Source organism: Petaurus breviceps, unplaced genomic scaffold (genome assembly GCF_028583685.1).
Source record: "Petaurus breviceps papuanus isolate PSGF00001 unplaced genomic scaffold, PetGlider_PUasm1.0 139, whole genome shotgun sequence".
Classification (NCBI taxonomy): Eukaryota; Metazoa; Chordata; class Mammalia; order Diprotodontia; family Petauridae; genus Petaurus; species Petaurus breviceps.
This window is the reverse complement of record NW_027185697.1, coordinates 17,309,571-17,324,930: the sequence shown is the minus strand read 5'-3', so window position 1 is coordinate 17,324,930 and position 15,360 is coordinate 17,309,571. Positions and strand designations below refer to the sequence as shown.

The following is a 15,360-nucleotide window of genomic DNA, read 5'->3' as shown; positions in this document are numbered from 1 at the left end:
TGCTCACAATCAGGCATGTAAAATTTACAAGACATATTTTAATAAAAGTGTAGGGGAATTAAATTAAGGTGGAATGTTAAATAGGCAACTGTTTATAATCAAATCTTCATAATTGAAAGATTAAAAAAATAAAATGATGAGTTATGGATACACATAGAAGCACTTACAATTCTCTCTACAAGCCAAGGTCAAGAGTTATATTCCTCTCAACCAAAATATACCAAGTTTAAATTTAAATGCCACCCCTCCCCAAATTATGTAGTTAAAATATAAAGTCCATTTTTCTTAATTAAAGCTTCTGGCAGACCGGAGACATTATGTTCTACACACTAATAACAAAAAGCAAAAGGCGGCACTGTTCATCTTTGGATAAATTATTTGCTTATGAAAATCTGTCATCTAGTGACAACCACCAATATTTATTTCATGGGGTTCCATGACTTTGTGAAGCACTTCCTGATAATTTTTACCTTTTAAAGTCTGTCTCTAATTGCAATAGCTTTGGAAAGCCAAAGGAAAACTTGAGAAACATTCATGGTAAACTACATCTTCATTCATTACTGATAGCAATAAAACACAAGAGAAAATACCAGGTATATCTGATGCAGTGTAAATTTTCTTATCTATATAAAAATCACTTGACATTTCATACTACATTATATGAACAAGGAAAATTTAACAATAATTTTAAAGGTGAACACTGTCAGTGACTTCCTATTTGTTAGCAAGGCATTAAATAAAATTAGGATGAGATTATGCAACGTAAAAAGTCCCATAAAACGGATTGAAGTTCCATAAATCTGATTCCCAGATACAATGGTAAGATTATGAGAAGAGATAAAGGGCTATACGAGTGCCCGTTATCTTTTCTCTCTATGGCAAAATCTATTAGTATTTTGAGGTTTGTGAAATGAGGATGATGAGTTTCTTCAAAGCATTTTTCTGAAGGAATGGTAAACTCCTCCTTCCATACGTAAAGAACACTGGTTAAAGAAATTACCACAAAAGAGGGAAAAACATTCAGGACAATGACCGCTTTTATCTCAATGCATCTACTGTAAAACATAAAATATTGGTATAAAGAGGTAGATTACAAAGAAAAAAAACCAGATTCTCCATTCTTTGTCACTTTTATTCAGTAGTTTTTGTTTTTTGTTTTTTTTCTCTCTCTCTTATTTTGTTTTTGGTGCCAGACACGGCAAGGAGTGATTACAGTCCAACTGTCATTAAAACATTTGTTCGCAACATAAACCCCCTTTACCATTGACCCCAAACTGACCCATTTCATGTGCTTTATTTCTTTTTGAATACACCACCACCAGGGCTGGGTGGAGGGGAAGTGGGTAAGAGAGTTGATGGGGAGGAGTCCAGGAGGCCAGAGGAGGAGGAATGCTACAAGCCACGGTAAGAATGAGCTGTATTTAATAAAAAAGGGCCACAAATGATACAGTAATGAGGTTACACAATTAAATCCCATAGCATGACTGAAGGCTTTCACTGTGTTTGACGTCATCACAATGGAAGGCATAAAAAGTGGAGTAAACCAATGTTGATACAGTCCAATCTAGTCCATTAGGCAAGATGGTGCAAGTAGTCATTTAAATTAAAAGTGCCCTACCCTTACCTAAATGGCTAGCAGACATGGAGAACGCCACAGTGAATCATCAGCAGAGCTTTCTCCATGTAGCTATAAAAATGTGTTGTCACATGGCACATTCTTAAACACTGGAAAGGGGTGCCACAATGGACCTCTCTCTCTCTCTCTTACAGGTACAAATGCTAGATTCAACTATCTCAACTATGCAAGAAGTGGACTCCTGCTAGGAACGCCAAGCCTAATTCACTTTGTCTTGGAATATATACAGGTTGTTTGTAGTAGCTACGGCAATGATGTTTTCCTTGGGGTGCCAAGCTGTGTGAAGGATTTTCTTGTTGAAGTCTAGGCTGTCGACACTTATTTCATCTTTCTTTCGTTTGCCACTTGCACAGACTTTTCGTGGCTTCAAAACAGTGCGTGGCTTATTGTTTTCCCGGGATGCTTCCAGGGTGATATCCCGTTTTGTATTTCTATCAAACATTCTGAAGAAATTATTGTAAGATCCCGTCATGACAACACTAAAAAACCAAAAAGAAAGAGTCAGTTATTCGATATAAAAATGATCTTCTAGCAGGAAATTGGGGGGTTGGGGTAGAGGCACAAATTCATTTCCTTCTAGACCAGAACCCAACCTGCAATCTAACACTTGCAATGCAGATGATTTCCATACTGCTGCAGTATGTAATAACCGCCCACCCCAATTCAGCAACAACAGGTGGCCAATCTGGTGATGACCCAAATTTGGTTAAGATGGTCTTTGGAACCTGAGAGAAAAAGAGAATGCACACGCGTTCTGTGTCTCTGTCTCTCTCTCTCTCCAAATGCTGAGTCCACTGAGAAATGAAAAATTTCATAGAATCGTCCATCATTCTCATGTAGCATGCATGACCTTCAAGACCCCGAGGTCACCTCCAGGCCACAAGGAGGGTGCACTTTAGAATACTGGGGAATCATTTTTCTTCATCATCATCATCATCATCACCATCACCACACAGTCTTTACTAAGTTTCTCCTTGGACAGAGAGGTGAATTAGTCACTCAATTAAGAGAGCAATTATCCGCAGTGTAGCTGTATTATTCAAAATGGCCACTTTCGGTCATGTAGGGTCGAATAGGAGTCTTTCTCAGAAACATTCAGTTATCCCCTATGAAATCCATCAAGGAGCCTCTTTTAAGTGCCAACTTTGTGCCAGGCCCTGGGTCTGACGTAGAAAGACAAAATAAAGCCACCTTGACTCAAGGAGCATATATTTTCCTTGAGAACAGAGCATGGACCCCTAAGTACATCTAAAATAAATGCCAACTAAGTATGGTAATTTCATGTAGGGAGGCACTAAGCAAGCTGAAGAATTGGGAAAGGCAGATAATGACACTTAAAAGCTGAGTTTAGGAAGAGGGTTAGGGACTGTACACAGCAGAAGTGAGGAGTGAGAGCATTCCAGCCACAGGTGACAATCTGTACCAAAGCATGGACAGCACAACCACGATGATCTGCTATGCACCCAAAACTGAGGTGATTCTCCTTCCCCCAACAGCTGGGTGTCTCTTCATGAGTTCTCACCACTCCCCAGCCCATACCCATTGTGCTCTCTGGTCTTACTCCTTTTTACCGCTGTAAAAGCCAATACGGCCCATACTCCCAACGCAGGCTGTGACAACAGACTGGGGCGTGAAGCCTGTCTGAGCCTTACCCCCTCTGGTCTATCTTTCATTGAGCCACCAAGCAGATACTGCTGAAGCCCAGGCCCAACCATACCAGTTCCACCCCCTACTCAATAAAGCCCAGTGTCTCCCTATTATCTATCTTGACAAGCAAATGGGAAAGCTTGGAATTCATAGTCTTTCCTAAGCCAGCCCTCTCTCCCTCTTCAGTCTTCTTACACCACACAACTCCCCCTGCCCCGGCCTCCACACAAACTCTTCAATGCTGCTACAGAGGTTCCTCAAACAGGGGCCCTTGTAAAGTAGGTGTGGGAAAAACTTCTTTCTCTATCCAAAATTAACAACTCAACAAGGGGAGGGGGGGGGAGACAGGAGAGAACAAGAGCCCTTTATTTCCTGCCTTTTCACTGGCTCTGCCCCATGCCTGGAATGCTCCCCCTTTACCATCACTCTCCCTGCCCCGCCCCAGGCCCAGTTAAAACCCCATCTTCTGCAGGAGGTCTTGGCTGATTCCCTTTCATTCTAATGCCTTCCCTCTGTCGGTTATGACCAATTTAACCTGCACCTAGCTTGTTTGTACATAGTTGTTTTCCTACAGTCTCTCCCACTTAGCTGTGAGCTCCTTGAGAACAGGGGCTGTGACTGTTTTTATTTTCTGCTTTTCTTTGAATTGCCAGCATTGAGCACAAATGTTGGGAACACAGGAGACACTTAAGCACCTGCTGACCCGGTGGAATGTTTACGGTCAAGAACAGTCAGGAGGCCACTTTGTCTGAACTACAGAATGAGTAATAAGTAATAGACATCTAAAAAAAGTAAACTGTGGCCAAGCTATGAAGAGCTTTAAAGGTCAAACAAAGGTGGAGAGGATAGGTCCACGTATGCACAGCTGGGGATGCTGGGAAGTGGTTCGATTACTTTGCAAAGCTCTTTGGAACTACACCCCCCAAATCACAAACCTATGCATATCCTAACCTAGAGATACCACTTCTAGGTGTAATCCTGAAGAGATCAAAAAGAAAGGGAACATACCAATACAGAAAATCCTTATAGCAACATTCTTCATTATTGCAAAGAATTGGAAAGTAAGAGGGTGGCCATGAATTGGATAATGGCTGAACAAATTACTATATATGAATGGTATCTTAAGAAATGATTATATTGGGGCGGCTAGGTGGCACAGTGAGTAGAGCACAGGCCCTGCAGTCAGGAGGAGCTGGGTTCGGATCCAGCCTCAGACACCTGACACATATACACAAAAACTAGCCACGTGACCTTGGGCAAGTCACTTAACCCTACCCTCCCCCTCCAAAAAAATTTGATTATATCATACTGTTGCATCATAAGAAATGATGAGGATGAATTCAGAAAAACCTGGGAAGACTGTATGAAGTGACGCAGGATGAAACAAACAGAACCAAGAGAACAATGTACACAACTACTATAGTGTGAAGAAAGTTTTCTAGGCCTTAAGAATTGTGTACAATGCCATGACCAGGCACAGTTCCAGGGAATCTATTCAGATATAAAGAGTACTTTGGTCAAAATGTTTTGAGCAACTCTTTTCTTTTGAAAGAGAATGAACAGCAAAAATGGAAAACTCTTAGATGATAAAAACAAGTAAGAGTAGCCATCCTGGGAAAAGCCTGAGAAAGCGGAGGTCGAGTGGCAGGAGTGGCTGCTTCCCCACTCTGTCCCTCCCTATTAGCTGGGCAGTCTTGGGAGAAGCCTTAGTACCCCAAGCTGGAAGAAAAAGAGTAATTCCTCCAGTACTCTGACCTCCCAGGGCTGCTGTGGGGAACTAGCCAGAGAGTAATCCTACAGTAACCTAAGTGCCAATCGTAAGTATGGGGCAGGGAGCAGCAAAATCCCATACAATCTTATAAATCTTATTAAACTATTTTAATTAGAACTCTTAGTCAACACGGCCTCCCAACAGCAAAAGTGCTAAAGACTGGGGGTGAGGGGGGTGGCACAGCACCACCAAGAAGCGATCTTGATTAAGTAACTTGCCCGGGGTCACACAGCTAATAAGTGTCAAGTGTCTGGGACTGGATTTGAGCCCAGATCCTCCTGACTTCCGGACCCATGCTCTATCCACTGCACCACCTAGCTGTCCCCTCCCCCCTTCTTTTTTTTTTTTTTAAACTAAAGATTCTTACAGTCCTCTTGCAGCTAGCTAGCTACAAGGCACTGATGCCACCTCTCTTCTTTGGACTGAATTAATGAGGCACCCTTCTACTTAATGCTTACTGAGCATCAAAGCCTATTAAGAAACAAGAGAGAAAAGAGAGACATGACCTTTTCCCGGTCACAGGTCAGAAAAAAGAATTCTGGGGAGGTTATTTCACTTCAATGTTACCGGGTTCTAGAGCTGGGAGGATAAGTTACTGCACATGCCACCCCCCATCTCACCCCCAAGTCCTGCATGCCTAGCAGGCTTACACAGCACTGTTTCTAATTAGCTGCTCACCAACCCTTCAAGGCCCACATGGGAGCTATGATTACAAATTTACTACAGGAACTTGGAGTGGTATTAAAATAAGCTCTTCCTCTACTAAAACAAGTCAAAAGAAATGGAATTACTGAAATAAAGGTACAATTTTGTTCTAGTTCAAAGTGGCCAAAATTTAATCCATATATTTGATAATATGGCATGTAAAGGAGGGCTGCTGTTTTTTAAAAACAGATTAATTCCAAACTTTCATACCTAATATATTTTATTCTACTATTTATGTTGAAGGGCATAAATAAGACATTTGGTGGGATGCTAGAATGGGTAAGGAAACGGTTTTTAAACAACGGCCATCCATCTAAAGGGCATTGGGGTAGTCGTCATCCAGGCTGTAACATTTCAGAATTCACTGCATAGAGGAGCCCCTTGTTGATGTAAATTAAACACTCACGATTAATCTTATATCCAAACAAGCAACTCCTTCCTACTGTATGGATACTGAAACTTTAACACATACTGTGAGTATGTGTTAAGGATTCCTCTTCTCTGACCTGGACTGTCCCCTTGCCTTTCCCCAAGTAATGGTCACAGTTTTATGGACCATTCAAATTAAAGCCAAATTACCTGTCTGATCCATTCCAACAACACTCAAATTTGTCAAAAATGCAGTCATTCTCATACAGCGAGCAAAGTTTACTTCTGAGGTATTCATGCACCTGGAAGGGAGTGACAGAGAAAGAGCAAACAGTTATATAAAACTGATACTGTACAGCCTACTTGTAGAAGATGGGAAGTCACTGAAGTTTATACCTAAAACAGGAAGACACAGAAACTTTACTAGGACGACATTACTTATTGACCACAGCTCCCCCTCAATAGTTTCTTATCACTGGAGGAAGAGACAATATTTGACACCCCCAGACCAAAGGACGTTCTCCTGTGGTAATGCCAGCATCATCATCATTCTTCTCTGTTTCTTGTGCACACAGGGAAGAGGGGTGGAGGAGTGGGGTCTAGGAACTTGATTTTCTTAACAGAGTGATAGCTGTATTTCCATCTAATTAGTTTCCTTTGTTTTTTTATCATATACATTTAAAAACATGATTAGTTAGACAAAAAAAAAAAAAAACCTGACCTAATTTAAAAATAAACTTCATATTCTAAGGGTTCACTACTTTTTGCTATATACCTCTCTCTGAAATAAGCATATTAACTATAAAGAAACTTACCATATTAAGAATAGAATGAATTGCACTTCTGCAATTCCTAGGATTCTGGAATTCCTAAATGCAGATTACCTGGGAGCTGTGCTGGTATGAAATGATTCGGACTGTATGTGCATATATCTCACTCAGTCAGTAAAGTTCACTAACCTCATCAATAGACAATTTTACTAATCAGATAAAATAAGACTCATCTGGGGGCCGGAATTATTCCATTTGGCCTATGTTTCCATAGTACAAAAGCAGACAATTTATAATTAATTTTGTCAATATAAACAATTAAGACTTTCCTCAGGTATTCAAAAGAAATCTCAGACACTGGTACCCAGGACACCCAACCCAAGAGCAGGGTATCATTCATGAATTCTGCATTGCTCAAGCAGTCTTCTCTGCCCTAGGGGCCCGACCAAAGCTGATGGAGGCCTCTGTTGATAACTCCTCTAGAGCCATTGAAGTTAGAGAGGGCTTCTCCTAGAGCTTCTACATAAATGGTAACAGCCAAGTAAAAAGAGGAGACTCTATGACAAACGGAACAGGGGTGAGTACCCTTTTAAAAAATATGCTATGGACACTGATCTTTTCCTTTGGAGTTAAAAGCCAGAGGGTCAAACATGAGCCTGCCAAACTCCAGCCGCACTGCTATTTATCACGGGGATAGGGGTGGGGGCCTGTTCCTGCGTCCTCACAGCCAGGAGTCCTGGGACATCTCTCCCTTTCCTCACACTCAGTGGGAGCTCCATCCTGCATCTGCTGCCCCACTCTATAGAATATCCCCCTCAGGATAAAGTGCTCGCCACATCTAATCTTACCGCCATCTGAGACGGACATACTCATCACCCTCTCCCCCTTGATTGGAGGGCTGCAGGGCACAGCACCAAACTCCTTCATAGAGGGCACAGAGTGGTCCTCAGCTCATGCCACTGTATCTGCTGCACTGTCTGGTTTCAACTGCACGGAAAGAGATGGCCAGTGCAGGGTACCTCTGGTACGCAACCACTTTTCTGTTGAAAACTACCAGAGAACAGGGACTTTCTCTTCATTAATTATGTCCCCAGAGCTTAGCACACAGTAGGAACTTGGTAAATGTTTACTGGCCCAAACCCTGAGCATTTACAGGCTCCTCTGGGTCACCAATCCCAATCACGCCCCCACCTCGGGCCTACCATCATTTACTTTAGGTAAAAGGGGCAGCTAACAGCTGACTGCATAACCCAGTAGATGACTATAATAAAAAGTCAAGCGCCAAAGACGGCAGGCTTCTATGGGAGTACATGAAAATTCAATGCAAACTCATCCACAGCTGCCTCATCAAGCACGGATACATGACACAATTACCATCATTTCAGAATGCCCTACTCTACAGACACACAGAGGCACATACGCATGTTCAAAGATTAAAAAAAACCCATAAATACCTGGTAGGTTTCCACAGGTCTGTTTTCCATGTTTAAATCCCAGATTTTTACTGACAGGTAATCTCTAGTCATCATATATCGACCACTGTGGCTGAATTTTACATCAGAAATGGAGGAAATGATTTCAGAGAAAAAGGACCTGTTACTGGGATCTTCGGGTTCCTCAAACACTTAAAAAACAAAAAGCAGAGAAGGGCAAGATACAGAAAATTCAGATGGAGAAAATATTGTAACAATTGCTCACCAATGTGTACACAAAAGAGAACAGTGAGTCTTAAGTGTCAAGATTCAAACCTGCTCATCTTCATGAAGCCTCCTCCCCAGAAGATTGAAGTTTCCTACCCTGGTTGGTTTGAAGACTTAGGGAAGAGTTTTATGTGACCCTGGAAGAAGCCAGATGGCCTCTGGAGTCCCTTTCAGCTCTCCAAGCGATTCCCTGAATTTCATCAATATGCTGGCTCTCTGCTTTCTTAGTATAGTGTGAATAAACTAGTGCCATTTTATAGTAAAGGTCATATTGTGTCATAGCCGAGTGATAAAACACTTATAAAAAGTGGCTTTAATTTTTAAGACAAATTAGTCAAATGTGCATATGCCTCAACTAAAAAAGTCACAATTGAAAGAGATAGCTCTCCCAGTCTAAGCTTAAGCAGAATCATAAAATCAGATGGATTGTTACATGCCCTTAGAGATCACATAGTCCAACTTTTTCATATTAAAAAATGACAGAAGCCCAGAGACCTACGTACTTAGGCTAAGGTCACCCCGAGCTGCTACTAGAGCCCATGGTGGTATCTTGTGGTACAATGCTCTGCCCCTAATGTCAGGCTCACTTAACAATGTTATCTCCTTCTAGTGCAGCAGCCAAGAAGACCTTTTGCATCTTGATGCTCTTCCTATCAAAGGAAATGATACCATAGTAGGGATCAAAGAAAATTTAGCTTATCAAACTTAAAGCTTCATTTCTTGTGGTGGCTGAAAGCTGTAATTACAAAACAAAGTGCCATGTCCTTTTTATTTTCAGATGATGAAATATGGATTACCAATAACCACCTGAAAAACTGTTCAAGATTAGCAGTCATCAGAGAAATGCCTATTAAAATAATCTCACACTACCAAGCTAAAAAAGATTCTGAACAATGGGTCAAATATTAAAAAAAGACTGGCAAAATGTTGGATTGTGATTTGGTTCAACCATCCGGGAGAATGATTTTTTATAATGTAATAAAAGTTAGTAACTTCTCCACACACAGTGACCCAGAGATTCCACTATTGAAACTACATTTTCCTGAGTATTATTAATCACAACAAAAAGCTAGAAACAAAATGTCCAACCATTAAGGAAGTACTGAAAATATGACACCTATAGGAAGAATTCAAATCAAGTCAATAAGCATGTATTAAATGTCTACTACATGCTAGTGGGCACCAAGATAAGGACTAGAGAACTCAGAGAAACAAAGGAAGGTAAATATTAAGTGATACCTAGTGAAGAATGGAATGCTTAAAGAACAATGCACAATGACTGACCCATGTGGATCAAATTAAGAGAAAAGAAACAAGACTGGTCAAATACACCAGACGTCAGTCCCCTTAATGCTGTCTTTCAGCTCATTTGACTCACATTTCGAATGCCGGTCACAGAGGGCAGATGCCCTCATATCACACAGTCGAATCGTCCCTTTACTGCTGCTGTAAACAAAGGTGTTACAGCTGTTGGGATGGAACTCGGCTGCCGTGATCACCTCAGTCAGCTCTTCCATGTTGGCAGGCTTGATATCTACAATATCTGGTTAGCATTTTATTAAAGAATTCCAACTTAATAATATGTAGTCTTAAAATGTTTCACTGAAGTACTTTTATTAGCTACTTTATTTCTAATATAGTTAAAAACACAGGCTGCTTCTGCCTTCTTATCAATACAACTTTCAATTCTTAGGGAGGCAGCACAAAAAAGTCAAAATAGCGGAAGAAAAAAAATCTAATTTTTTTTTTTAAAAACAAAAAGGGTTTGTTTTTTTTTTTGCTTTCTGGAGGGCAAATGGGGTTAAGTGACTTGCCCAAGGTCACTTGGCTAGTTAAGTGTTACTGTTTCCCCGATGATAAGACACTGTCTTATTATATTTTTTGGACAGAAAAACACCAGAGGGCTTATTTTCAGGGGAGGGCTTATTTTAATGAACATTGACAGCAATTTTAATAAACAGGTAAATGTGAACAAAAAAATGTACCTTTATTCAATAAGCAAATCACTGGGGAAGAACAGGATGACGCGCTCACTGCTGCAGCTCTGATTGGATGAAGCTTGGAGCGCGGTGTGCGTTTCAGGGGGCGGGGGAAGACGGTGCATACAGAGGGTAATAGCGCAGGGGATCGATCACCTTCACTACAGTAGCAATCTCAATAGGGCTTATTTTCGGGATAGGTCTTATTATCAGGGAAACACGGTGAGTGTCTGAGGCCAGAATTCAGGTCGTCCTGACTCCAAGGCCGGTGCTCTATTCACTGCGCCACCTAGCCACCCCTAAAACAAAGTTTTAAAGGCAATCCCATACAAAAAGAAAAAAAGAGAGAGAGAGACCATTTAAAACTCCCTTTTCTTTGTATAAGCCACATACTTTTGTAGTCTTTGTGATATCTAGCAGCCAGTCAGAAAATGGTGGTTACAACAATATTCAAGAGAATTAGAAAAAAGAAATAAATCTTCTATTACCACATGATTTCCCATTAGAACCCAAACTGAAATGGATACTAAAACTTCTGTCCGTTATTTCAAGGTGCCAAAGATTAATCCGCAAATCATCTGCAGATAAATATGTTTCATAATCACTATTGATAGAGATAGAGTTGATGTGATATGTATGAGCATTGGCAAATATTCTCCTTGGACTTGCCTCAACCATCAGATCCATGGGCCTAAACACTGGCACCTGTCAATTAGATAAATGAAAAATATTAGTATTTATGCAGGGAAAAAAAAAACATTTCAAGACTTCACAGTAATTTTCCCTTTACACTAGCCTTGTAACAAAGACAAAATTAAAGTTATTATTTACTTTTTAAGCACTTGATATATTTACATTTAAAAGAGAAGAGGATTCAACAAGGATAAGAAAACTGGCTAATTTATTTAATCCACATTAGTGACACTGCAGAGAATATTTCTAAAACTTATTTGTTAGTTTTAAAACTGCTGCATGACAGATCCATACCTTAACAAATAAGTTAAATGAAGAAACAAACACATGAGAGTCCCACAAGGTCACTGTGCTCACAGAAAATTTCAGAGATCCCATAGTCCCCCAACCTTTTATTAGGGAGGAGGTGTTAACAGCTTTGAAGGATGTAAGGAAGGGTTTGTCAAAATCATCCACGTCAGCTAAGAGGTAAAGATCTGGGACTATAACCCAGTGCTTCTAAACAAAACAAACTGTTACTGCCGTGTGTACAGTAAAGAAAGAATAACATGGGCAGCTTGGTGGCGCAGTGAACAGAGCACCGGCCCTGGAGTCAGGAGGACCTGAATTCAAATCCGACCTCAGACACTTGACACAAAAATACTAGCCATGTGACCTTGGTTAAGTCACTTAACCTCAATTGCCCTACCTTACTCCCCCCCACCCAAAAGTTCATTTTGGGGCAGCTAGGTGGTACAGTGAATAGAATACCAGCCCCAGAGTCAGGAGGACCTGAGTTCAAGTCCAGCCTCAGACACTCAACACAAAAACTAGCCATGTGACCTTGGGCAAGTCACAACCCCAATTGCCCGCCAAAAAACAAAAAAACAAAAAGCCAACACTATCCAAAGTAACTCATAGCTTTAATACTGTACCAATCAAATTAGCAAGGAAATATTTCATAGAATTAAGAAGAAATAATAATTAAATTCATATGGAGGAAGAAAAAGTTTAAAACATCAAGGGAAACAATTTTTAGAAGGAAATAAGGGGGCAATGTCACATCCCAAATCCTATTACAAAGCAGTAATTATTCGCATGCTTTGGTAACAAATTTTTAAAAAGCTGATCATTAGTAGAGATGAGATAGGGCAGCTAGGTGGTGCAGAGGATACAGCACCTAGCCTGGAGTCAGGAAGACTCATGAATTCAAGTCTGGCCACAGATTCTTAAAAGTTGTATAACCCTGGGCAAGTCACTTAACTTAAAGGCTCAGTTTTTCTCATCTATAAATGAACTGAAGAAGGAAATGTCAAACCACTCCAGTATCTTTGCCAAGAAAACCTCAGATAGGATCATGAAGAATAAGAAAAAACTGAAATGACTGAACAACAAGAAATTAGAGAAATAAAACATCAAAGCAAGCCTGTATAGTAGTCTAAGCTTTGGTAAACCAGGAAGGCAAAATGCTGTGGACCCTTTTATTCAAAAGAAAGTGCTGGAAAAAATTATACAGCAACTTAGTAGAAAATGGGTTCAGACTAATCTCACATACCATAATACAACCCAAATGCTCAAATTATTTAAATATAAAATATCACAACACACAAATTAATGGTATGGATAAAGTAAAAATTCTCAAAACTGCACACAGCAAAGGTAAAACAGATTACTGACAATGAAAAAAATTTTAGCTTTATGTTTCTTCTACAAGAAGGTTGATGACAGCCTATACCTCCCTACACTCTCCCCCAAATATACAAATATTCACTGCAGTACTATTTGTAGTTAAAAAAAAAAAAGGTAGAGGGTCAGCTAGGTGGTGCAGTGAATAGAGCACCAGCCCTGGAGTCAGGAGGACCTGAGTTCAAATCCAACCTCAGACACTCAACACAAAAACTAGCCATGTAACCTTGGGCAAGTCACTTAACCCCAATTGCCCTACCTTCCCCCCTCCAAAAAAAAGTTAGTACACACCCCTACCTACTGCTCCTTTTAGGGAACAATAAATTACAAAAGGGAAATGCAATCTTTTACTGTTTTGCTGAAGTAGAGAGTGTAGTTCTGAGTGGTTTCTCAGATTTATTTGGATTTGACTGTTGTGTCAAAATTATAACTTCAGTCATGGGGAAAAAATAATCTCTCTGGTTTTTAGTCTAACAAACAGGCAGAAAAACATAAAATCCTATTTATCTAACAAGATGCCCCAAAGGCCTTTATTCCCCTACCTCTAAATGGGGGGAAAAGGAGGAGAAACAGAGTGCCTATAAGACACAGAGGTAGTAAGCAAAATGAATTCCCACACTGACCATATTCACATTCTCATTAAGTGATCCTTTAACATCGTTGTTGGTCACTGTTCCCAGGGTGCTCAGAGCTCCTATCCCTTCAACATTTCTTAGGACACAATAGTAATCTATGACATTCATATACAATAATTTGTTCAGCCATTTCTATAATCGACGGGCACCCCCATAGTTTCCACAAAACAAGGTGCTACAAATAATTTGGTACAGATGGGCTCTTTTCCTCTTTGGGATATATGCACAGTAGTGTTGTCACTGGGTCAAATAGTATGCACATTTTAGTGACTTTTGGGGGTAGAGTCCTATATTGCTTTTTGTAATAGCTGATCCAATTCACAGCTCCCACCAACACCACATCAATGTGCCTGTTTCCATATGGGCCCTACAATATTTGTCACTGGTGAACCTTGATGTGGTCGAGGTAGAACCCAAGAGTGGTTGTTATTTGTATTTCTCTAATTATTAGAGATCTGGGATATCCCCTACCTCCATTTTGGAGCTGTGGAACACCTCAATCTTGAGAATCACTATCTGGCTGATAACTAAGCTCTATAATACGCCATCTAGAAGCTACTCACCCGCAGTGTGGTGACTGTTGTAGGATCCCTATAGCGACCGTCTTCTTCTTTTAAATTATAGCCCTCTGGTCTTTTGTCCCTTTCAGATATTTTCCATAATTTTATTGTTTTATCTGGGAATAAAACAAAAAATTACTTTCTTTATAAAACCAATTTTATGACCAACCAAGAGCTGAATACATTTTAAAATAAATGTCTGTGACACAGTATTTGATGCCCTACCTATCAGCACTTCCTTATCACTTCAAAACCACATGGGCTACTTAAAACAAATTCTAAATTATCAACCAGGTGAATAATTTGAAACATATTTAACTTGAACACATGAAAGCATATACATTATCACTCCCACCCCCACCCCCCAAGTCACTGATATCATAACCAATACTAATAGCTAGACATCTCCCTGACCTCCCTTTTCTTGGGAGCCAAGAATCACAACTGGTTGGGCAGCATCCTCAACAATCCTTGGGACAACTCGGCTGCTGACCTCAGACCAGTCACTTCAGGCCTGGCCTTTATTTGTTCTCCTGCAATACAATTGGCAATCTTTCTATAAATGCTTCACAGGGCGTACCCAATGTGCTAGAGGAGAAGGCTCTGTGCAGCTTTTTTAAACTTCACAATATTTCTACTTATGATAAAAAATGCTATCTGCCCCCAAAGAAAGAACTGATGGGGTGAGTGTCTGAATGTAGATCAAAGCATACTATTTTTTTACTTTATTTTTTCTTCATCTTCTTTTGCACAACATAACTAATATGGAAATGTGTCTTGTGACTGCACATGTAAAACCTATATAAAACTGCTTGCCTTATCAATAGGAAGGAAAAAATTTGGAACTCAACATTAAAAAGAATGTTAAAAAGTTTTTATATGTAATTGGAAAAAACTACTTAAAAAATAAATTTTACAATATTCCTGAGACATTTTTTTAAATAAGGGAAATGTTTTTTGAAAATAATTTAAAAAAAAAACATGTCCTTGCCCTGCTCACAATATATAGCTTTGATGACTCTTCATTGCTGCCTTTCACTTAACCTTATTAAAATTAAATTATCATGATCCTTGGAAATGGGTTACTTTCCCCCGCATTATGAAGGTCAAAGAAGATTTGAAGCTGCCTCACATCCTTAGCAGCTCAGAGTCTAGGCCCCTAATTCAAAAGGGAATGGTTTTAGATAAAGAGTCTGCAGAAGCATGCTGGTCACAGTACCAGGCAGCTCT

The 15,360-nt window shown here is 40.1% G+C and overlaps 1 protein-coding gene across 6 annotated transcripts in view; it reads right to left on the bottom strand.

Annotated features, from left to right (window-relative positions):
- Window positions 1-1,111: 1,111 nt before the first annotated feature.
- The window catches only part of PPP2R2A (protein phosphatase 2 regulatory subunit Balpha), a 102,789-nt gene continuing 88,540 nt past the window's right edge, over window positions 1,112-15,360 (bottom strand). For all 6 annotated transcript variants that reach the window (XM_069066953.1, XM_069066961.1, XM_069066945.1 and 3 more), the window contains 6 exons: window positions 14,134-14,246; window positions 11,105-11,282; window positions 9,977-10,141; window positions 8,353-8,522; window positions 6,339-6,430; window positions 1,112-2,115 (listed from right to left, as the gene is read on the bottom strand). In XM_069066953.1, the coding sequence (XP_068923054.1) occupies window positions 1,836-2,115; window positions 6,339-6,430; window positions 8,353-8,522; window positions 9,977-10,141; window positions 11,105-11,282; window positions 14,134-14,246 (998 nt within the window). In that variant the 3' untranslated portion in view covers window positions 1,112-1,835. The remainder of the gene's footprint in view (window positions 2,116-6,338; window positions 6,431-8,352; window positions 8,523-9,976; window positions 10,142-11,104; window positions 11,283-14,133; window positions 14,247-15,360) is intronic.